Source organism: Mastigoproctus giganteus, chromosome 5, assembly GCF_048544385.1.
Source record: "Mastigoproctus giganteus isolate SK-2022 chromosome 5, ASM4854438v1, whole genome shotgun sequence".
Lineage (NCBI taxonomy): Eukaryota > Metazoa > Arthropoda > Arachnida > Uropygi > Thelyphonidae > Mastigoproctus > Mastigoproctus giganteus.
The window spans coordinates 236,202,489-236,223,634 of NC_143579.1; the positions used below are offsets into that span (position 1 = coordinate 236,202,489).

The 21,146-nt window shown below is 38.3% G+C and overlaps 1 protein-coding gene across 1 annotated transcript in view; it reads right to left on the reverse strand.

The window, feature by feature from the left end:
• The window catches only part of eIF2D (eukaryotic translation initiation factor 2D), a 77,979-nt gene that overhangs the window by 34,106 nt on the left and 22,727 nt on the right, over positions 1-21,146 (reverse strand). Inside the window, exon 2 of the mRNA XM_090373822.1 lies at positions 13,197-14,438. Within this exon, the coding sequence (XP_090229948.1) occupies positions 13,197-14,438 (1,242 nt within the window). The remainder of the gene's footprint in view (positions 1-13,196; positions 14,439-21,146) is intronic.

A 21,146-nucleotide genomic window follows, 5' to 3' on the forward strand; every position in this document is an offset into this window, starting at 1 on the left:
ACTGATGATGTTACCAACAGTAAATTCTAAGTGGGAAGCATTCAAGGAATTAAACGTGAATGCTACTAAAAGTTTCATACCTATTGTTCAAGGAAATATTGTTCAAGGTTTAGGCCTAAATGGTTATCTAATGAACAGGGAAGAAAAATGCATGGGATGCATATAAATTATCAAGCGACTCAGAAGCCTATGGCAGACATAAGCTAGTCTGTAATCAGATCACAAAGGAGGTTAGGCAGGTGAAGGCAGATTACGAGAAATCCTTGGCAAAAGATGCTGAGAAAAACAACAAGGATTTCTTTACTTATATAAACTCTAAAAGGAAGAGGATGAATCCGATTGGTCCAATTGACATTGATGGTTCGACTGTTGATGATCCTGCTCAGATAGCAAACAAACTGAATGAGTATTTTGCATCTATATTCACACACGAGGAATTATTAAGGTTTGAAAATGGCAGAAGGTTATCAAATTGTAGCAGGATACTTAATGATTTTGTAATAACTGAGAGCAAAGTGGAGGAGAAATTGTTTAAGTTAAACATAAGAAAAGCACCTGGGGTGGATGGGATCTATCCAGTTATATTAAAGGAGGCAGCAAAGCAACTAAGCAAACCCTTAGCCATAATTATGAGCATCCATGGACTCAGGGAAGCTTCCCACGGACTGGAGATGTGCAAATGTATCCCCAATTCACAAAGCGGGATCAAAGGGTGACACGAGTAATTACAGACCAGTTAGTTTAACTTCTGTTCCGGGTAAAATAATGGAGTCACTGGTTAAAGATGCATTGCAGGATCATCTAGACAAGACTACAGCAATAATTCAGACACAGCATGGGTTTGTTAAGGGAAAGTCTTGTCTCACAAATTTGATAGGATATTATAATGTCGTTACAAAGGAACTGGATGCAAAAAATTATTTTGATATCATATATTTGGATTTCAGGAAAACTTTTGACACTGTTGCGCATGGAAGACTATTGTACAAATTGGAGCAGAATGGTATTAAGGGTAAGTTGTTACAATGGATAAAAGGATGGTTAAGTGGGAGAAGACAGAGGGTTGTAATCAATGGGTGCTGCTCTTCGTGGACTAATGTTATTAGTTATTGCTATATTTATGTTATATTAATGTTAATGTTATATTAATGTTATATATTAATATAACATTAATATATTAATGTTATATTTATCAATGATATTGATGAAGGTATATCAGGCTTAATGTCGAAGTTTGCAGATGACACAAAGGTTGGCAGGGTTGTTAATGACAGTAATGGCAGTGTGCTACTGCAACAGGATCTAGATAATTTGGGCAAATGGGCTAAGAAGTGGCAACTGAAGTTTAAACTTGACAAATGCAAAGTACTGCAAATGGGTAGAAGTAACCTCAGAGAAACGTACCAACTGTGTGGTACTACACTTAAGGTGGTAGAAATTGAAAAATACCTAGGAGTAATTGTGCAGTCAGATATGAAGTTTTCTGAGCAATGCAGTCAGGCTGTCAGGGCAGGTCATGGGGTTTTGTCAATGATATATAGGAATTTTGCTAGCAGGGAAAAGGAGGTGATTATCGCTCTGTATAAGGCAATGGTCAGGCCACGCCTTGAGTACTGCGTACAGGTCTGTAGGCCTCATTTTAGGAAGGATGTAGATTTACTTGAGCGTATTTTTTTTTTTTTTATGTGAACCCCAAACACGAGAGGTATTAGAACCTATAGTACTTAGTACCGTGCTTGGGTTGGAGGTTGAGAAGATGAAGGAAGATATTTGTTGAAATTGGACTTGAACTTCTGTAGTTTGTAATTTTCAGGAAATACGTATGAAGGAAGGTTGTTCCAGAAAACGGCAGTTGAATGAATAAATGAGGAAGATGAAAAGTTGGTTCTGTGGGTTTGAAGTTGGACAGTAAATGGATGTTGGCTGGTGGCGGCACGTGTTCGGACTGTTTTGAAAGAGAGAGCGGGAATTATAGAAGCCAATTCAGAAGAACAGTGCCCATGGAAGTATCTGTAAAAGAGGCAAGCAGCAGAAACAGTGCGTCTATGAGAAAGCGAGTGGAGAGACTCTGTTAGAGATGAATCATTAATTAACCTAACTGCCCTCTTCTGAATGGAATCAAGAAGCCTGAGAGAGGTTTTGGCGGCACCACCCCAGATGTGGGAACAATATTCCATGGCAGGGCGGATTTGCGATTTATACAGAGTGAGCAGCTGTTTGGAAGAAAAGTAACGCCGACAGCGAAAGAGAAAACCAAGTTTTTTTGATGCAGAGGAAGCAATATTTGTAATGTGCTTGTGCCAAGAGAGATTAGAAGTCAGGGTAATCCCCAAAAGAGATATATCATTTTTCCTAGAAATGGGAGTATCACTAAAGTTAAGCATAGGAGCAGAAGAACCCTTTTTGCGAGATATAAGACAAGACTGAGTTTTAGAAGGATTGAAATTAACTAAGTTGTCTTTGCCCCACTGGAGAATTACCTGAAGATCGGCATTTAAGGAATTGGCAGCAGATTTTCGAGAACTTGAAGCTGATTGAGCAGGACAGGGTTTCTCAAAATGGAAAGTTGAATGCAATGTGCTATCATCGGCAAAACTATGGATAGGATTTCCAGTCGATGGAAGAAGGTCATTGATATACAAGAGGAAAAGAGTGGGGGAAAGAACTGAACCTTGGGGGACACCGGCATTAGTGGAGAAGTTAGAAGACAGAGAGCCATCTACCATCACCCTCAGTGAGCGATCAGAGAGAAAACTGGATAACCAATTACTAAAAACAGTTGGCAAACCATAAGATGGAAGCGTGTTTAGAAGACCTTTATGCCAAACACGATCAAAAGCCTTTGAGATGTCAAGAGCAACTACTTGTGTTTCACCGAACCTTTCCATTGAATTAGTCCATAAATGGGTAACATAAGCCAGAATATCACCAGTGGATCGACACTGACGGAATCCATACTGGCGATCGTTGATCAGACGGAAGGTTTCTAGGTAGTTTAAGAGTTGGCGGTTAATTGATTTCTCCATTACTTTAGAAAGAGTAGAAGTAATTGCAATGGGACGATAATTGGATGGGAGGGATTTGTCACCCTTTTTAGGAACTGGCTGGATATGAGCAAATTTCCAAGCAGAAGGAAAAACACCTTTGGAATAAGAAAGTGAAAAAAGGCGGCAAAGAATAGGAGTAAGTTCAGGAGCACAAGTTTTGAGAACAAGTGGAGAAATACCATCAGGACCTGGAGCTTTCTTAGCATCAAGATTCATCAAAATCCTTCTGATATCCTTTTGACGGAAGACCACAGGAGGCATTGAATGGAACGTGTTAGGAATGGTGGGAGGTGTTTTACCAAGATCATTAATACATGAGCTGGAAGAAAAATGGGATGCTAGCAGGTCAGCTTTATCCTTGGCTGAAGTGACAACAGAACCATCTGGTTTGGACAGAGGTGGGAGCAGAGATGGGCAAAAGTTGCGGCCAATAGCTTTGGAAAGAGACCAGAATGCTCGGCTACCATTAGGGCAAGAAGCAAGTTTTCTACTCTTAGCCTGTTCAAACTCTAGTTTGGACTGATTAATAACTGCTTTACAATTGTTGCGAGCTTTGGTGTAGGCAGAAAATGAAACTGAAGAATTAGAAACAAGCCAATTACGATATGCAACATTCTTCTCTTGGACAGCCTTAGCACATTTATTGGAAAACCAAGGTTTAGATAAAGGACGAGATTTTAAAGTGGAGTGTGGGATAAAGGATTCCATTCCTGGAAGAATAATTTCACTGACACGATCTGAGCAAACGTTGACATCAGAAGTTTTGAAACAGTAATCAGATCAAGGAAAAGAAGAAAAGAAGTCTCGCAGGTCATCCCATTTTGCATTCTTGTAATGCCAAACAATACGAGGTTGGGTATAGCCATGAGATAAAGGTTCCATTGGAGAAATGACAATCACCAAGTTGTGATCTGAAGTGCCTAAAGGACCTCTCACTTCGACCTTGTACTTAGAAGGGTTGTTTGTGAGAAAAAGATCAAGCGTATTGGCTGTATGATTAGGATTGTCCGGTATGCTTGTAGGTAAATGAACAATCTGTGCTAGGTCATCAGTAATTGCAAAAGCCTCAGCATCTCGACCTGCTGGGTCGGTGTGACTAGAAAATGGAAGCCAGCTGGAGTTGTGAACGTTAAAATCACCAAGGAAAATTACCTCACTGTTAGGAAAGTTAGACTGGAGAAAGTCAAGTTGCAAAGAGAGGAAGTCAAAGAGCTCCAAGTGATTAGTGGAGTTGGGAGAACGGTAGAGACAACAGATGAATTTGACACAATTAGGATTGTCCGGGTATGAGGTAGAGAGATTTTAAGCCAGAGAAGATCAAAGAGAGGAGATTCCAAATTGCCAAGTCTCTGACAGGGAATATATTAGAACGGACATATGCACAAGTACCACCTTTGGGGCGAAAGGAATCATACAGCAAATAATTTGGACATCTGAGATGAGAAGTAGTTGAATCAACTGATAACTGAGATTCAGTCAGAAAAAGTACATGGGGTTTGGAAGACTGCAAGTGGAAATGGACATCGTTGAGATTGGAATTAAGACCACGTATATTTGTGAAATGAATTAGGAAGTCCTTGGGAGGTTTAGATCTTTTCGCAGATAAGCTTGCTCTATTAATTTGACAATTCATAGTGTATTGAATAGTAAGAAAAAGTGGGTGGGACATGCTGTATGAAGTAATGAAATTTTTGGATATGGCGTACATGTGGTAAGAATATACGCAGATCCTTGACATAACGTGGCCTCAACAATGCTCCCCGCATACACACTACTCGGACTCCCTCCAGTCACTATCTGGCAGAGTAGAGGTAGCAAGATTATACACTAGCTGATCCGGAAGCCTCCTAGAGAGTTACCAATAGGTTTGGTCCGGTGTACTATCTAGCGGCCGGCCTGCGAACACCGTTTTAGAGCTGTACCCTCGAAATGTAAGGAATATTGGATCTCGCCACGACGTTCATCATAACCTCAAAAATCATCAATCATACTGCATGATCGAAGAGATAGGGAAAGGTTGGCCGGAACTTAGCTCTAGAGACTAAACATGGGTTCCACCACTTCAAGCCTCCAATAAGCAAAGTGGTGGTATTTCACCGGTTGATGAGAGTCATCTACCACCTAGTACTGCCTGGTAACATAGAGGGGCGGCGTTCCTCCATGTGGTGTGGGCGCCACACCTCGACACCTGCTTACGTTGGTTCACACCTAGGTGGTCACCCACCATGTACTTGTGCATGGAGGTTATACCCAGGATTACTAACAGTCCCACCATCGTGAAGGTGCAAGCAGAGGATTTGGCTGTCATAGACCGTCCGGACTTCACCGAAATTGGGTCCACTTGACTTAAGTGTCACCCGATACAGAGAAGGGCAACAAGATTGGTGAGGGGAATGAAGGGATCCTCTTACCAAGAGAGGCTTAAGTTCTGCAAATTGCGGTGGCTGGAGACTAGGCCCCTGCACGGTGATCTGATTGAGGTGTATAAGGCCTTGAATGGGTTGAGCATACTGAATTCTGATGGGATCCTTCCACTTGGTCAGATTACGAACCTAAGGGGGCATAAATTCAAATTAAGAAAGGACAGATGTAAAATAGATGTGCAGAAGTTTGCCTTTGGCCAGCGGGTGGTTAATTGCTGGAACAAACTTCCATCTGTCGTTGTGGAAGTTGATAAGTTGAATAAATTTAAGGAGGAACTGGAAACGCATTTGGAGGGAATGGTGTGATTTTTTTTGGCTGATGCTGCATAAGCTCATACACTTGCTTTCTTGCATCACATGCCACTACTACTACAGAAACCTGTAATGGAGTTAAAAAAAGGTTAGGCAAGCCAAGCCAAATTAGGAGAAATCTTTGGCCATTTTCTTTGAATCTTTTGCAAAGACTTCTTTACTTTTGTAAATACTAGAAGGAAGGGGATGAATCACGCAGGTCCACCTGACATAACCCCAGAGAAACGTACCAACTGTGTGGTACTACACTTAAGGTGGTAGAAAATGAAAGAGACCTGGGAGTAATTGTGCAGTCAGATATGAAGTTTTCTGAGCAATGCAGACAGGCTGCCAGGGCAGGTCATGGGGTTTTGTCAATGATATATAGGAATTTTGCTAGCAGGGAAAAGGAGGTGATTATCCCTCTGTATAAGGCAATGGTCAGGCCACGCCTTGAGTACTGCGTACAGGTCTGGAGGCCTCATTTTAGGAAGGATGTAGATTTACTTGAGCGTGTACAGAGAAGGGCAACAAGATTGGTGAGGGGAATGAAGGGATCCTCTTACCAAGAGCGGCTTAAGTTCTGCAAATTGCAGTGGCTGGAGACTAGGCACCTGCGCGGTGATCTGATTGAGGTGTATAAGGCCTTGAATGGATTGAGCACGCTGAATTCTGATGGGATCCTTCCACTTGTTCAGATTACGAACCTAAGGGGGCATAAATTCAAATTAAGAAAAGACATATAGATTAGATGTGCGGAAATTTGCCTTTGGCCAGCGGGTGGTTAATTGCTGGAACAAACTTCCATCTGTCGTTGTGGAAGTTGGTAGTTTGAATAAATTTAAGGAGGAACCGGAAAGGCATTTGGAGGGAATGGTGTGATTTTTTTTTTTTTTTGGCTGATGCTGCATAAGCTCATACACTTGCTTATGCAGCATCAGCCAAAAAAAAAAAAAAGACCCTGCCCAGGTTGACAACAGGCTGAATAGGTATTTTTCATTCACACACGAGGAAGAATTCTTTTAGTGGGTGGGGGGGGGAATGTCAGAAGTTTGTCAAACTCTAAGAGAGAGCTAAACAATTTTGTGATAACTGATAGGAAAGTGGAAGAAAAATTGTTGAAATTAAACATAACTTCCTTTGCTCCTCCCTTATATTAAGAGAGGCAGCAAAGGAGGTGAACAAACCCTTAGCCATAATTATGAGAGCATCCTTGGGGAAATTCCTGGGGACTGGCGATGTGTAAATGTCTCCAGTTCACAAAGAGGGATCAGAGAGTGACAGGAGTAATTACAGCCATATTAGTTTAACTTCTGTTCCAAGGAAAATAATGGAGTCACTGGTTAAAGTAGTAATGCAGGACCATCTAGACGGGAGTGCAATTACACTTCAGACACGGCATGGGTTTGTTAAGAGTAAATCTTGTCTGGCTAATTTGACTGGATACTATGAAGTCACAAAGGAACTGGACACAAAAAATAATTTCGATATAATATACTTGTATTTCATGGAATCTTTTGTTATTATTATTGCACATAAAAGACTGCTGTACGAATTGGAGCAGTATGGCATTAAGGGGAAAGGTACTACTATGGATAAAGGGATGGCTGAGTGGAAAAAGATGGAGAGTAATTATCAATAATATTCCCAACTTATCTAGATCCAGTTGGAGTAGCACACTGTCTTAACAACAGTAAAAACAGTATGCTACTCCAACTGGATCTGGGTAAGTTGGGCAAATGGGCTGAAAAGTGGCAACTGAAGTTTAACATTGACAAATACAAAGTATTGCATATGGGTAGCAATAACTGAAAAGAAACATACCAACTGTGTGGTACTACACTCAGGGAAGTGGAAAGTGAAAAAGACCAAGGAGGTGATTATCCCGTTATACAAGGCAATGCTCAGGTCACACCTAGCATACTGTGTACAGGTCTGGAGGTCTCGTTTTAGGAAGGATGTAGAGTTGCTAGAATGAATACAAAGAAGGGCAACAAGATTGGTGAGGGGAACAAAGGGGTGCTCTTACCAAGAAAGGCTTAAGTTCTGCAAATTGCAGTGCCTGGAGAGTAGGCACCTGTGAGGTGATCTGATTGAGCTATATAAGGCCTTGAATGGGTTGAGCAAGCTGAATGCTGATGGGATTCTTTCTCTTGCTCAGATTAAGAACTTGAGGGAGCACAGATTCAAACTGAGGAAAGACAAGTTGAAGAATAGACATGCGGAAATTTGCCTTTAGCCAGCAGGTAGTTGATTGGTGGAACAGACTTCCATCTTTTGTTATGGAAGTTGATAGCCTAAATAAATTTAAGGCTGAGTTGGAGAGGCATTTGGAACGAATGGAGGGGTGAAATGGGAGAGTGTTTTTTTAATTTTTTTGGCTGATGCTGCATAAGCTTGCTTCATTTAGTGGAATGAAAGTAACCAAATGCTTGCACAAAAGTGTGTAAATCGATGTCCCTGTTTTGCTTCTGCTGTTAATTTCATGCTATCTTGCATCATATGCCTCTACTAATGCTAATAATAATGTATTACCCCCCTTGCCCTAATAGCTTAATCCCTATATTCCACTTGCCCTAAAAGTATATGCTCTATGTCCCACTTGCCCTAAAAGTATATGCTCTATGTCCCACTTGCCCTAATCGCATGACTTATTCCCTATTTGCCCTATTCCCACATTTCCATTGTGTATGTAACCATATTCTATTTTTTCGGAGCGATAAAAATATAAAAATGTACTTCAAAAACATAATAAAAAATAACACTAAAATAAAAATACAGTAATAAAAAAATATTGTTTAGTTGATAAACAATTTATTTTTCTTCATATAAATGTTTTGATATCAAATAAAAAAATAAACAAATTTAAAATTCAAATGTTTTGATATTAGCATTAGTTGAGGCATATGATGCAAGAAAGCAACAGACAAAAAAAAAAAAAAACCTTCCCATTTTGTCAATCTGGTCACTCGAAATATTTGTCTAGTTCAGCCTTCAATTTATTTAAGCTATCAACTTCCACAACAACAGATGGAAGTCTGTTGCAGCAATCAACTACCCACTAGCTAAAGGCAAACTTCTGCACATCTATCCTACAACTCTTTCCTCAGTATAAAATAAAGAAATAAGCAAAAGTTTAAAATACATTTTATTAGAATTTAAATTATACCAATCATTTAGTGGAATGAAAGTAACCAAATGCTTGCACAAAAGTGTGTAAATCGATGTCCCTGTTTTGCTTCTGCTGTTAATTTCATTAATTTCTTATTTATTCCCTCATATTTAGTTTTTAAGAGGTGGAAGATTTCCAAATTTACTAATCCTATAAAGTTAGCTTGTTGTTTTTTTAAATGGGTAATCATTTTCCATATATTAACACGATGGTTCTTTACAGATTTATTTAAAGCATAATGCCATCCTTCCACATGATTTTCTGTCCGAGGACCAAAATTAGCACGATGATTCCAGAATGATGGCAGAAAGCGAGCAGTGGGTCAAATCCAATTTGTTTTCACACTTTTCATCTGAAGGATGCTATGGCAGTGGACGTTCTTGAATAATTCCTTCCCAAGCTTCCACTAGTTCACCTAAAGAAACAAATGCCAATCCCACCACTGACTTCACTAACTTTCTAACAATTTGTTCCTCGATGTGTACCAATTATAATTCTAAATGCTGTACTTTCTGCCAAATTGCTTGACTGAAATGAAATAAACAGCCCTTAATCTCAGCATCAGAAAATATTTCTTCTATGGAACTGATAACAGCACTTTCGTAATCAACTTGGAATTTTCTTGGTTGAAATGCTGTCTCGATTTGCAATGCTTTCTGTTGAATTAATCAGTACATGCAATTGTAAGTTGATTTTGACTTATCTAGAAGAATACAAAGAAATGGAAATAATTGGCCTCAATGCATGGCATGAGGAGTATAAAGTTGGCAAAATAACAACTTTAAATGTCCCATCCATAAATAGCATTTCCTGAATTTCTGCACAGAATCTGAAGTAACTGCGCAATTCCAAAACCAAGTATCTTTTCTTTTCTTCCTCACCATCTTCAAAGAGCAAAAATTCTTCATCTTCCAACTTCTTATATTCATCCGGGATGATCAGTTCTGATAATGAATCCGGAAGACAAGGACAAAATTTTTAGCAGAAGCTCTATGAAACAGTGATCATACGTTCTCATAGCTAGGCATAGCAGAAACAACTTCTGTCTTCAGAATCTAGTGCTTTGGTTAATATTTTTCTATAAAATGTAGTAACCATTGCTTCTCGCTGTGTAAAGATTTACTCCTTCATTTGTTCCACTTTCGCTTTAATAGCGTTCTGAATATCAGACTCATGATTATGACAACCACTTTTTGCTTTAAAAATGGCTCCATTCTCCACTTTGATAACTGTCATATACCCCCAAACAGCCATGACGACAGTATCAACTGCATAAAAGATAAACACCCTTCTGTCCTTTTGAATTTAGCTCTAATTGTTCTTGCTGAGAAAATGATCTCATGGTAATTGCCAAGTATTTGCAATATGCAACAGTGAAAAATATTCTGACTGAGATAGAGTTGTTGCATGTCCAAATAGAAGCATGACTTATGTCAGGCAGTTAAGAAAACTTGAGATGAAAAGGATAAACAGAGAGTTGGAGCAGATTTAGCAAGAAAGACAGAACAGCTCAGAAAAGGGGAGAGTCACATTTGCCTATCTGCCAAATGCCTTTAGGATCAGAGAATGTGTGACATGGCCTGATTTGGGTGTTCATGCGACCATGATGATTACTGGACATGGGCTGAAGGAAAGGCTTTTTCAGCTTGGCATAACAGAATCTCCTCTTTGCCAGTGTGGTGAAATAGAAAGCATGGAACACATCGTGTGTGTGTTATAAGGCTTGTCGTTTGGAAATGATGGAATTGAATTTGATTGGACATTGGATGTGGTTTTCGCAACTAAATAAAATTATGTTTCCTTTCTGACTTTTGTTAGAAGGGTTTTTAGTATCAGATTGTGAAGGTGAAAGAATTTTATTTAGATTTTATGATATGCAAATTTTAGTTTTATTGTATATTAATTTTAATGGAGCAAACAATAAAGTAACTATTTCGATGTAAAGTTGAGATGCATGATGACATGGAGTAGTGGATGCTGGTTGGTTAAGAGCGGTGGCATGCTCTTCGTTGTCCTGCAACTGGGAGCCAACAAATGTATATAAGAGTTTCTTTTATAAAATGAGTCTTGGAGCTAGATAGTAGGGTCTACCTCCCTGGGGTTGGGGGCGGTAACCCAGTCATAAAGTACAGAATATTTTCTTGTGGTGACTGGGGCTAAAAGACTGATCCAAAATTGAAAAAAAAAAAAAAAAAAAAAAATTTAACTGTTTTTAAATTTAATGTATTTAATTAAGTCCTCAATGTGGATGCACCAATGGTGCAGGTAACATTGCATGGAGGTGAATTGAAAATGACCTTTTGAATTATATTGGTAAATATAACCATCAATAAAATATTCCTGTTTTCTTTTATTAGTTTTGCAGATCTCGACTGAGGACATTTTAAAGGTCTAATATGAAATGGAAACGAATATTTAAATTAATTAGTGAGTTTTATTTAATATAATAATACATAATAATATTCTTTACTAAATTTAATAATAGAATTTAATGGTTAATATAATTAAAGGGACAGGAAAATAGAAAGGGTTACAAATAAATATTAGTTAAAATTACCAATTTTACAATTACACTTATCAATATAGGTTAGTGCAATTGCATCAGTTTAATTCGTAGCCATCTACCAAAGTAGTTAAGTTGACACTCACTTTGAATAAACTTTGCCAAGAATAAGTAACATTAGTCTTCTCCACTGGTGAAGTGTTACTTATTCAAGGTAGTGCAATACCATGGAAACTTGTTATGAAGGTATTCACAATATGAGATATAATTAAAACGATGCCAACTTAACTACTTTGGTAGATGGCAATGAATTAAACTGATGCAATTGCGCTAACCCATATGCTAGTCATTCTACCACGTAGCATAAGGCTCATGCCCTAAAATACTAATATTACAATTACAATTTGCAAATTATGATCCTAAAGTATTAAATTTTAAGGTTGTTTGAATTGCCATTACAATAGAAAACAGGAAACTCTAAGGTAAATACAAAGAACCCAGGGTCCTGAGCTGGATATCATCATTACTCTCTCTCTCTCTCTCTCTCTTCTCTCTCTCTCTCTCTCTCTCTCTCTCTCTCTCTCTCTCTCTCTCTCTCTCTCTCTCTCTCTCTGTAACACAGAAAGTATTTTTTGTTTGGTACAGCATAAGCCTCAGGCTTCCTTGTACCATAGGGCTAATAATAATATAATATAAAATTAAATTCTAACTGCCGATGCTACCAGAAACCTGATGTGCAAACAGGCGAGAGGAGCTGCCAGCAGTTAATTATAGGAGAGGGATTAACTCCATTAGCCAATGGAGTTAATCCCTCTTAGCAGAAGAGGATTAACTCCATTGGCTCTTACCGATCTTACAGGATCTTACCGATACCTATCATCACACCTTGCTGCTGCTGCTGCCAAGTTTTTATCCTGGATCCAGGGTTCTTGTGTAGTAGGAGCCTGGGGTGACCTTTTCTCCCATACTCTGAACATCAGGGTTGGACCAGCAAATCCCATACTCTGGACCAGCCTGCACACCAATAGCATGGTCTGATGATGGGTATTGGTAAGATACCCGAAACATCACCTTAACGTATAGTAATGTAGGCAAACAGCCTAATAAACTATATTATTATTATTAAACTATATTATTATATTATTAATTTCATGTGGTATTAATATAAGTATATTAATAGGTATTATCCCCTGCTGTAAAAAGCAAATGCCATGCTGATGTTTTCTCTATTTGAACAAATTCTTAGGTCGACAAATGTAGATGGAAACAATGGGGGGGGGCGTTACCTCACTTGCTCATCAACCTTCTGTAAAGGGTCATTAGAGTGAAAGGGATTGTAGGTATGCAGTTATATACTTACTTAGGGCAACTGACAGTAGCACCCCCTCTACCAATGGGACAATTAGGGCAAGTTACCTTATGGCAAGCATTTATTAGGGCATGTGACATTAGGGCATATGTGATTAGGGCAAGCATTCATTAGGGTATGTGCAATTAGGGCAAGTGACCATTAGTGTTTCTGAGATCAGGGCATATAAATTAGGGCAAGTGAGACTAAAACATTCCTTCCATATAACATTACCTATTATAAGATCTTCATACATCTCATTATTACAACATTGACAACCTAATTATGAACAAAGTTGCAAAATGACAGATGCTAATTTTCTTCCAACTTCAATCAATGCAACAGAGCACAAAAAGAATTAGTTTATTAATCAAAACTGCAATCTTAAATTCAAAGTAACAAAATTACATACCTTAACTTCTGAGATCGGAAGAGTGGAAAGACGCTAGCTGTTATTGTATACAGTTCTTTAATATCTGGAAGTTGGTAACTACTTTGAGAATTATCTGTGGAGGAACTCCCAGTTGCAGCAGATTCCATCTGGCTTTTCAGCTGAAGCACAACAGTACGATCAGGAATATATGACATTAGGTCATTGTGAGCAGTGTCAATAAAAACAATGCTTTCAACACCTTTGGTTAATTCTTGTACCTTTATAAGTCCAGTTTTTTGTATGGTTTCCAAAAAAGTAGAAAGTTTTTTATAACTTGTTTTTTTAATGTCCAACTTTTCTCCTTGAGAGCAACAAGAGAGTACGTAGGATCGATAGAACGTACTTGTTAGTATTGGAACTTCAATTTTTTTACCCATCACTTTTAATACTGTCATAAAATATTTCATTAACAGATTATCCATATCTATTTTGGGGTTTTCTTTCAAGTCTACTGTTTCTACTGCTGGAACATCATGTTTTTCAATATCTTCCTTTTCATGGGAATTTTCTGGTATTTCTACAGCTTCACATAGATGTAGTTCGGAAATCCTCTCTTCATTTTCTAAAAGATCTTCATTTGTATGTACTTTATCATCATCCTCCTTCTCTTCCTCTTCTTCTTCCTCCTCCTCCTCTTCTTCTTCTTCCTCCTCCTCTTCTTCTTCCTCTACTTGCATGTTTGATTCTGAACATGGATCTGAAAAAGGAGATTCAAGTAATGTAGGAGGATGCGACTTATCCCCAGATGCCCAGAGATAATCTTTATAAATATGACTAATTAGTACAGCTTTACCTTTTCTTTCTTCAGACAAAAAAGATTCTTGACCTACAACAGCAGTCCCAACAGCAATAGGTACACCACAGTCCACTAATCTTATTGAACACGTGTCACCTTTCCTCAAGTTTTCTATTTGGCATGATTTTATGACTGCTCCAGGAAGCATTAGATCAGCTCCACCAGACAATTTCTCAAACACTGGCGGCCATGTAGCTACAATGGGTAACAAATTTGGAAACCTCCAGAGCAAATATACAGTGGGAAAATATACACCATCTACAACAAAGAAATATGGATTCTGTCCACAATAATAAACTGTGACGATACTACCATTATAGCATACCAGTTTTGCTTGATTCACATTAGTAGCATTTGATAACAGATTGCTTAGATCATCAGAAGACAGTGCAAAATTACTGCTTAACACAGTTTTCAGTCGTTTCCTATATAAAAAGAAAAAAAATATGTATATATAAGTTCTCTCTGATGATGAAAAGTCAACAAATAAACAAAACTTTAAAGCTTTCAAACTTTGACATAAAAAACTTTAACAGTTCACTCAAAGCGTTTAGGGCATAAGCCTCAAGCTATGGAGGAGTCTAGACTATGTATAAATATAGTGCAAGCGCATCAGAAATACATAGCTATATCTGAATAAATCAGAGTATTAGTAAAACGGCATCGTTTTAAGTTATATCTCATATTGTGAATACCTTTACAACGAGTTGCCATGATATTGCACTACTTCGAATAAGTAACGCTTCACCTAGGGAGAAGACTAATGTTACTTATTCTCAGATGGATACCACCACCCAGACGGCACAGTTTCAGGGCTATTTATACACAGTTAACACATTTAAAAGCTGATTTTAATTACTATCGCTCAACTAGAATAACACTTAGAAGAACATTTATCTGATTATTACTGTAATTAAAAATTGAACCAAAATGCAGAATATTGGTTGAAAGTTACAATAGTTAGTTACTATAGAGTATTTTAGGACAAGAGCCTCATGCTGTGTGGTGGAATAACTAATGTATAGGTTAGTGCAATAGCATCAGTTTAATTCATAGCCATCTACCAAAGTAGTTGGCATTGTTTTAATTATATCTCATATTATGAACACCTTCACAACAAGTTGTCATGGTATTGTACTACCTCGAATAAGTAACACTTCACCAGTGGAGAAGACTACTGTTACTTACTCTCAGTAGATACCATCACCCAGACAGTACTGTTTCGAACCTTATTGGCTTCTCATCAGTGGGTGGGAAGGTACCCTGGTGTTGCAATAGTGACAATCCAGTTATGAAGTATAACTCCACAATATGAGAAATTCCTGATGCAGTAGCATAGACTATAGAGTATTTTAGGGAAAGAGCCTCATGCTATGTGGTTAAATAGCTAACATATAGGTTAGTGCAATAGTATCAGTTTAACTCGTAGCCATCTACCAAAGTAGGTATTCGCGATATGAGATATAATTAAAAGGATGCCAATTTAACTACTTTGGTAAATGGCTACGAATTAAACTGATGCAATTGCACTAATAGATGTTAGTTATTCTACCATGTAGCATGAGGCTCATACTTTTAGTGAAATTGTCAGTGGGTTGTAAAGCCATACACAAATGAGATGGCAATAATCATCAAAACAGATATACTAGCATATGCCTTTTACACTATAGAAACTTGCAGCAACAGCCTCACAAAATGCCACCATGAAAACATTAATTTTTTCTTTAGACTAGAATAAAAAAAAATTAACTAGATTCCAAGCCTATTATTTATTATAAATGCCACCAATTTAAATATTTATAATTTAAATTGGTTGCATTTAAATTTCTCAATATTGAATTGTAACTTTGCATTTTTCTATACTGTAATAATAAAAAGTAAAACCAATTTCATTTACTTATTAGCCTTATCTTCAGTTTAAGAAAAGAAAAGAAGCCCAAATTAAAACTAACTATAAAATCCAATAGCAAATTAAAAAAAAAAAAAAAAAGATAAAAGCATGAAATAAGAAATCACAGCTGCAGTAGTTGTGTACTAAACTTCATCCTCCGTGTGATTCATATTAGCATTAGCAGGGGCACACGATACAAGAAAGCAAGCTTATATAGCATTAACCAAAAGAAAAAAAAAAAAACCTTTCCATTTCACTGATCCATTCATTCCAAATGTTTGTCTAGTTCTGCTTTGAATTTATTTAAGCCATCAACTTCCACAACAACAGATGGAAGTTTGTTCCAATAATCAACTACCCACTGGCTAAAGGCAAACTTTCGCACAGCTATTCTACAACTGCCTTTCCTTGGTTTGAATCTATGCCCCCTCAGGTATGTAATCTTAACAAGAGGAAGAATCCCATCAGCATTGAGCCTGCTCAATCCATAAAAGACCTTATACACCCCAATCAGATACCTTGCAGGTGCCTAGTCTTCAGAAGCTGCAATTTGCAGAACTTAAGCCTTTCTTCATAAGAATACCCCTTTGTTCCCTTCACCAGTATTGTTGTCCTTCTCTGTACTCATTCTAGCAACTCGCCATCCATCTTAAAATGAGGCTTCCAAGACCTGTATGCAGTACTCAAGGTGTGGCTTGACCATTGCCTCATACAAGGAGATAATCACCTCCTTATCCCTGCTCTCAAAATTCCTGTATATCATTAGCAAGACCCCATGATCTACTCTGGCAGCCTGTCTGCCTGCACAATTACCCCAGGTCCTTTTCATTCTCTATCACTGTCAGTGTAGCACACAGTTGATACATTTCTCTTAGGTTACTGCTACCCATATGCAGTACTTTGCATTTGTCAATGTTAAACTTCAGATGCCACTTCCCAGCCCATTTGCTCAACTTTTCCAGATCCTGTTGCAGCAGCATACTGTCATTACTGTTATTAACAACCCTGTCAACCTTTATAACATCTGCAAACTTTGACATTAAGCAGTATCAAAAGCTTTCCTGAAATCCAAGTATATAATATTTTTTTGCACCCAGTTCCTTTGTGACTACATCATAATATCCAATCAAATTGGTCAGTCAAGACTTTCCCTTGACAAACCCATGCTGTGTCTGAATTATTACAGCTGCCTTGTCTAGATGATCCTGCAATGCTTCTTTAACCAGTGACGCCATTATTTTCCCTGGAAAAGAAGTCAAACTAACAGGTCTGTAATTACTCATGTCACCCTATCATCCCCCCCCCTTTTGTGAAGTGGAGATACATTTGCACATCTCCAATCCATGGGGACTTCTCCCAAGTCCAAGGATGCTCTCATAATTATGGCTAAGGGTTTGCTTACTTCCTTTGCCACCTCCTTTAATATAACTGGATAGATCCTATCTATCCCACGTGCCTTTCTTATGTTTAACTTCAATGATTTCTCCTCCACTTTGCTCTCAGTTATTACAGAATCATTTAACTCCCTATTAGAGTTTGATCCCGTAGCCGAGTGGTCAGGAGCGGGAGTGCAGTAGTACACGTTCTTTGAGTAGACCGGAGTTAAAGCCCCTGACTGCTGAATATGGTTGATCTGCCAACCCGCACTGGACCAGCGTGGCAGATTATGGTCCATTTCCCTCACAATGAATTGTTGAGGAGGCTTCCATCCTGCAGTGGGTTGATAATGGCTGCACTTTACCTTTTTTTTTTTTTTTAGAGTTTGATAAACATCAGGCCCTCTCCTACTTGAATAACTCTTCATGCGTGAATGTAGATGCAAAATACTCATTTAGTTCAGCAGCTATCTGAGAATGATCATTTACAGTCAAACCATTGATATCAAGTGGACCAACCTGATTCATCCCCTTCCTTTTAGAGTTTATTTAAGTAAAGAAGTCTTTGCTGTTTTTCTTTGCCTCCTTTGCCAAAGATTTCTCATAATCTGCCTTCACTTGCCTAACCTCCTTTGTGACTTGATTACAGACCAGTTGTATCTACCATGGGCTTCTGTGTCACCTGACAATTTATATGCATCCCGTGCATTTTTCTTCTCTGCCAGGAGTTTCATTAGTTCATGAGACATCCATTTGGGCCTAAACCTAGAGCAGTATTTCTTAGTTGGAACAAAATGCCTAGTGCTTCCAAAATTACTTCCCTGAAAGCTTCCCATTTAGAATTTGCTGTTGGTAATATCATCAGTTGGGGCCACTGTATAGAACCTAAAAAATCTCCGAGACCACTGTAGTTGCCTTTATGAAAGCAAAAACCCTTCCCTTTACCCCTGATGGTAGGTATATCTTTAAGTGAATCCCACATCAGTATACTGTGATCACTGCCACCTGTGGTTCCTTTATCTGTAAATTCTTAATACATGAATAATCACTGCTGATAATCCAATCAAGAGTGTTACTCCTTCTTGTTGCCTCTGTAACATGCTGCTGTAGAAAACAATCATCCAATAAATCCACAAAAGCCTTGCTAGTGTGTGAATGACCAACTCACAAGTTCCAGTCTATATCTGGGAAGTTAAAATCCCCCATTATAAGACACACTAATTTACTGGCCCACTATTTCTCTGTATAATTGTTCATTGTACTCATCAGAGTCATTAGGCCTAAAACAAACTCCTACCCTCATTTTTGCTTTACCAGTGCTTATGTCACACCAAACTGACTCAACATTGTGCTGTCCATCTATGTCAACTGGATGCATTTTCCTTAGATTTTGTGTTTCTTAACTAACAGCATTACCCCTCCTCCCTTCATATCCTTTCTGTACACACTATACTCCCAAAATTCCACTTCTGCATCCTTTATATCCGAGTGGCACCACATATCCCAACAATATCCGCCTTGGATATCTTTCAAGTTTATTTACTGTACTCCTAGCATAAGTATGCATGCACCTGTTCTTACTCTAACACAGCCCATGTATTTACTTCTTTCATGACCCCCAGCAATTCCTGAAACCCCCAGCAATTGGCTTTCCAGGCTGCTGCTCATTACAATTGAAGCAGTGCAAGAATCATTTCCACCTCTGCCTTCAGCTACTGTTAATCTATTAGCCTGTGAATCCCCCCCAAAGCTGGCAGTTTTCCGACCCACCTAACATTGCCTCGATAGCATCTGCAAATATTCTTGCAGCTCTTCTATTTAAGTGTATCCCATCCCTGTTGAAGCAATCTCGCCCATTAACAAGCACAGACCACCACATATGCAGTAGTTTGCTATATAAGAGGAATTTTCATTAGAAATTATCTATCATTTGAGACACCCTCCCAACTTCTTCCATATTTTTTTTTTTTAATGGGAAAATTGGTTCTATTTAAGTGTTTTTAATTTAAACACTGCTTTTCAGAAACACACTCGAACTGAAAATACATGAACATTTGATGGCATATAAAAGGTAAAGTGCAGCCATTATCAACCCACTGCAGGATGGAAGCCTCCTCAACAATTCATGCTGATGGCATGTACCCAGTAATTTTGAGGGTGGCCACCAGGGAGTGTACTGTACTATTAAAGTTAATTACAGTATTTGGATTGGAGAAGTGCCAACAGACCAATACATAAAGGCAATTTCAAGAGTGAAGTTAGTAACTACAGACCAGTTAGTCTGACTTCAATGGTAGGGAAAATCTTAGAAGCAATAATTAAGAGTCCAATCCAGGGACATTTAGTATTATTATTAGCAATGACCACATGGTGCAAGGAAGCCTATGTCTTATGCTGCACCCGCCAAAAAGAAAAAAAAAAAAAATAATAATAATAAAATAAAATAACAAAAAATAAAATAAAATAAGAAAATTTTAAAAATAATAATTAATAAGAGAAAAGGAAAGGAAATAGACAACTACAATCTATGCGTTTTCCTTCTCCTGTAGGTAATTATCCAGCTGACCTTTTAATTTCCCCAAACTGTCACCCCTACCACCCATGTAGGTAACTTTTTCCAGTAATTTATATCTTGTTGGCTAAAATAAAACTTCCTGCAATCCAGTCTAAACATCCCTCCCCCCACCTTGAAATTACGGCCCCTTGTCCTCGAATCATTTATAACCATGAAAATTTTATCCTCATTCATTGCTTATGCTTCTCAGAGCCTTAAACACCTCAATCAAGTCTCCTCTAAGGTGCCTAGTTTCCAAGCTCTGCAACTCACATATTCGAAGTCTTTCCTCATATGGACAACCTTTTGCCCTTTCAACAAGCATACTTGAACACAGTATTCCAAGTGTGGTCTAACAATAGTTTTATATAATGGGATTATGACATCCTTATCTCTACTAGCAATTGTTCGATAAATCATAGATAGGACACCATGGGCCTTCCTTGCAACCAGTCTACAATGCTCAGAGAACTTCATGTCTGACCGTATCGTAACTCCCAAGTCCCTTTCCTCCACTACCAGCTTTAGTTCAACTCCTTCAAGTGTATAGGTTATTTTGGGGTTACTGTTCCCCAGGTGCACTACCTTACACTTTACTGGATTAAAGCATAGCTGCCATTTTCCCGACCATCCCTGAAGTCTATCTAGGTCACTCTTAAGAAGCTCTGCTTGGTTATGATCATTAACTACTCTACCAACCTTTACATCATATGCAAATTTAGATATCACGCTCTCTATCCCTTCATCAATGTCATTTATGAAAATCAAAAACAAAAATCAAAAATAGTACTAATACTGATCCTTGGGAAACCCCAGTTCTTACATCAACCCAATCTGAGGAATAACCATTTATCACAACCATCTGCCTCCTGCCCTAAAGCCATCCAACTATCCATAAGAATTTTCCCTGTGATTCCAACCTGTTCCAGCTTATAAAGTAACCAGTCATGTGGGACTGAGTCAAATGCTTTGCTTAAATCCAAATAAACAATGTCGAAATTATTCCCTAAGTCCAGCTCTTGAGTGACCCTGTCAACATAGCTAACCAGATTAGCTAAACATTATTTTCCCTTTACAAAACCATGCTGAGTATATTTCAGAATTCCATTTCTATCTAAATGATCCTGAATTCCATCCTTGATCATAGTCTCCATGATTTTCCCTACTACTGAAGTTAGACTAACCAGCTGGTAATTTCCTCACTTCACTCTTAAAACCACCCTTATGTACTGAAGACACATTGGTACTTTTCCAATCCAGCAGAATCACTCCTGAGTCCAGTGATTGCTCTCATAATTAGCCTCAATGGTGC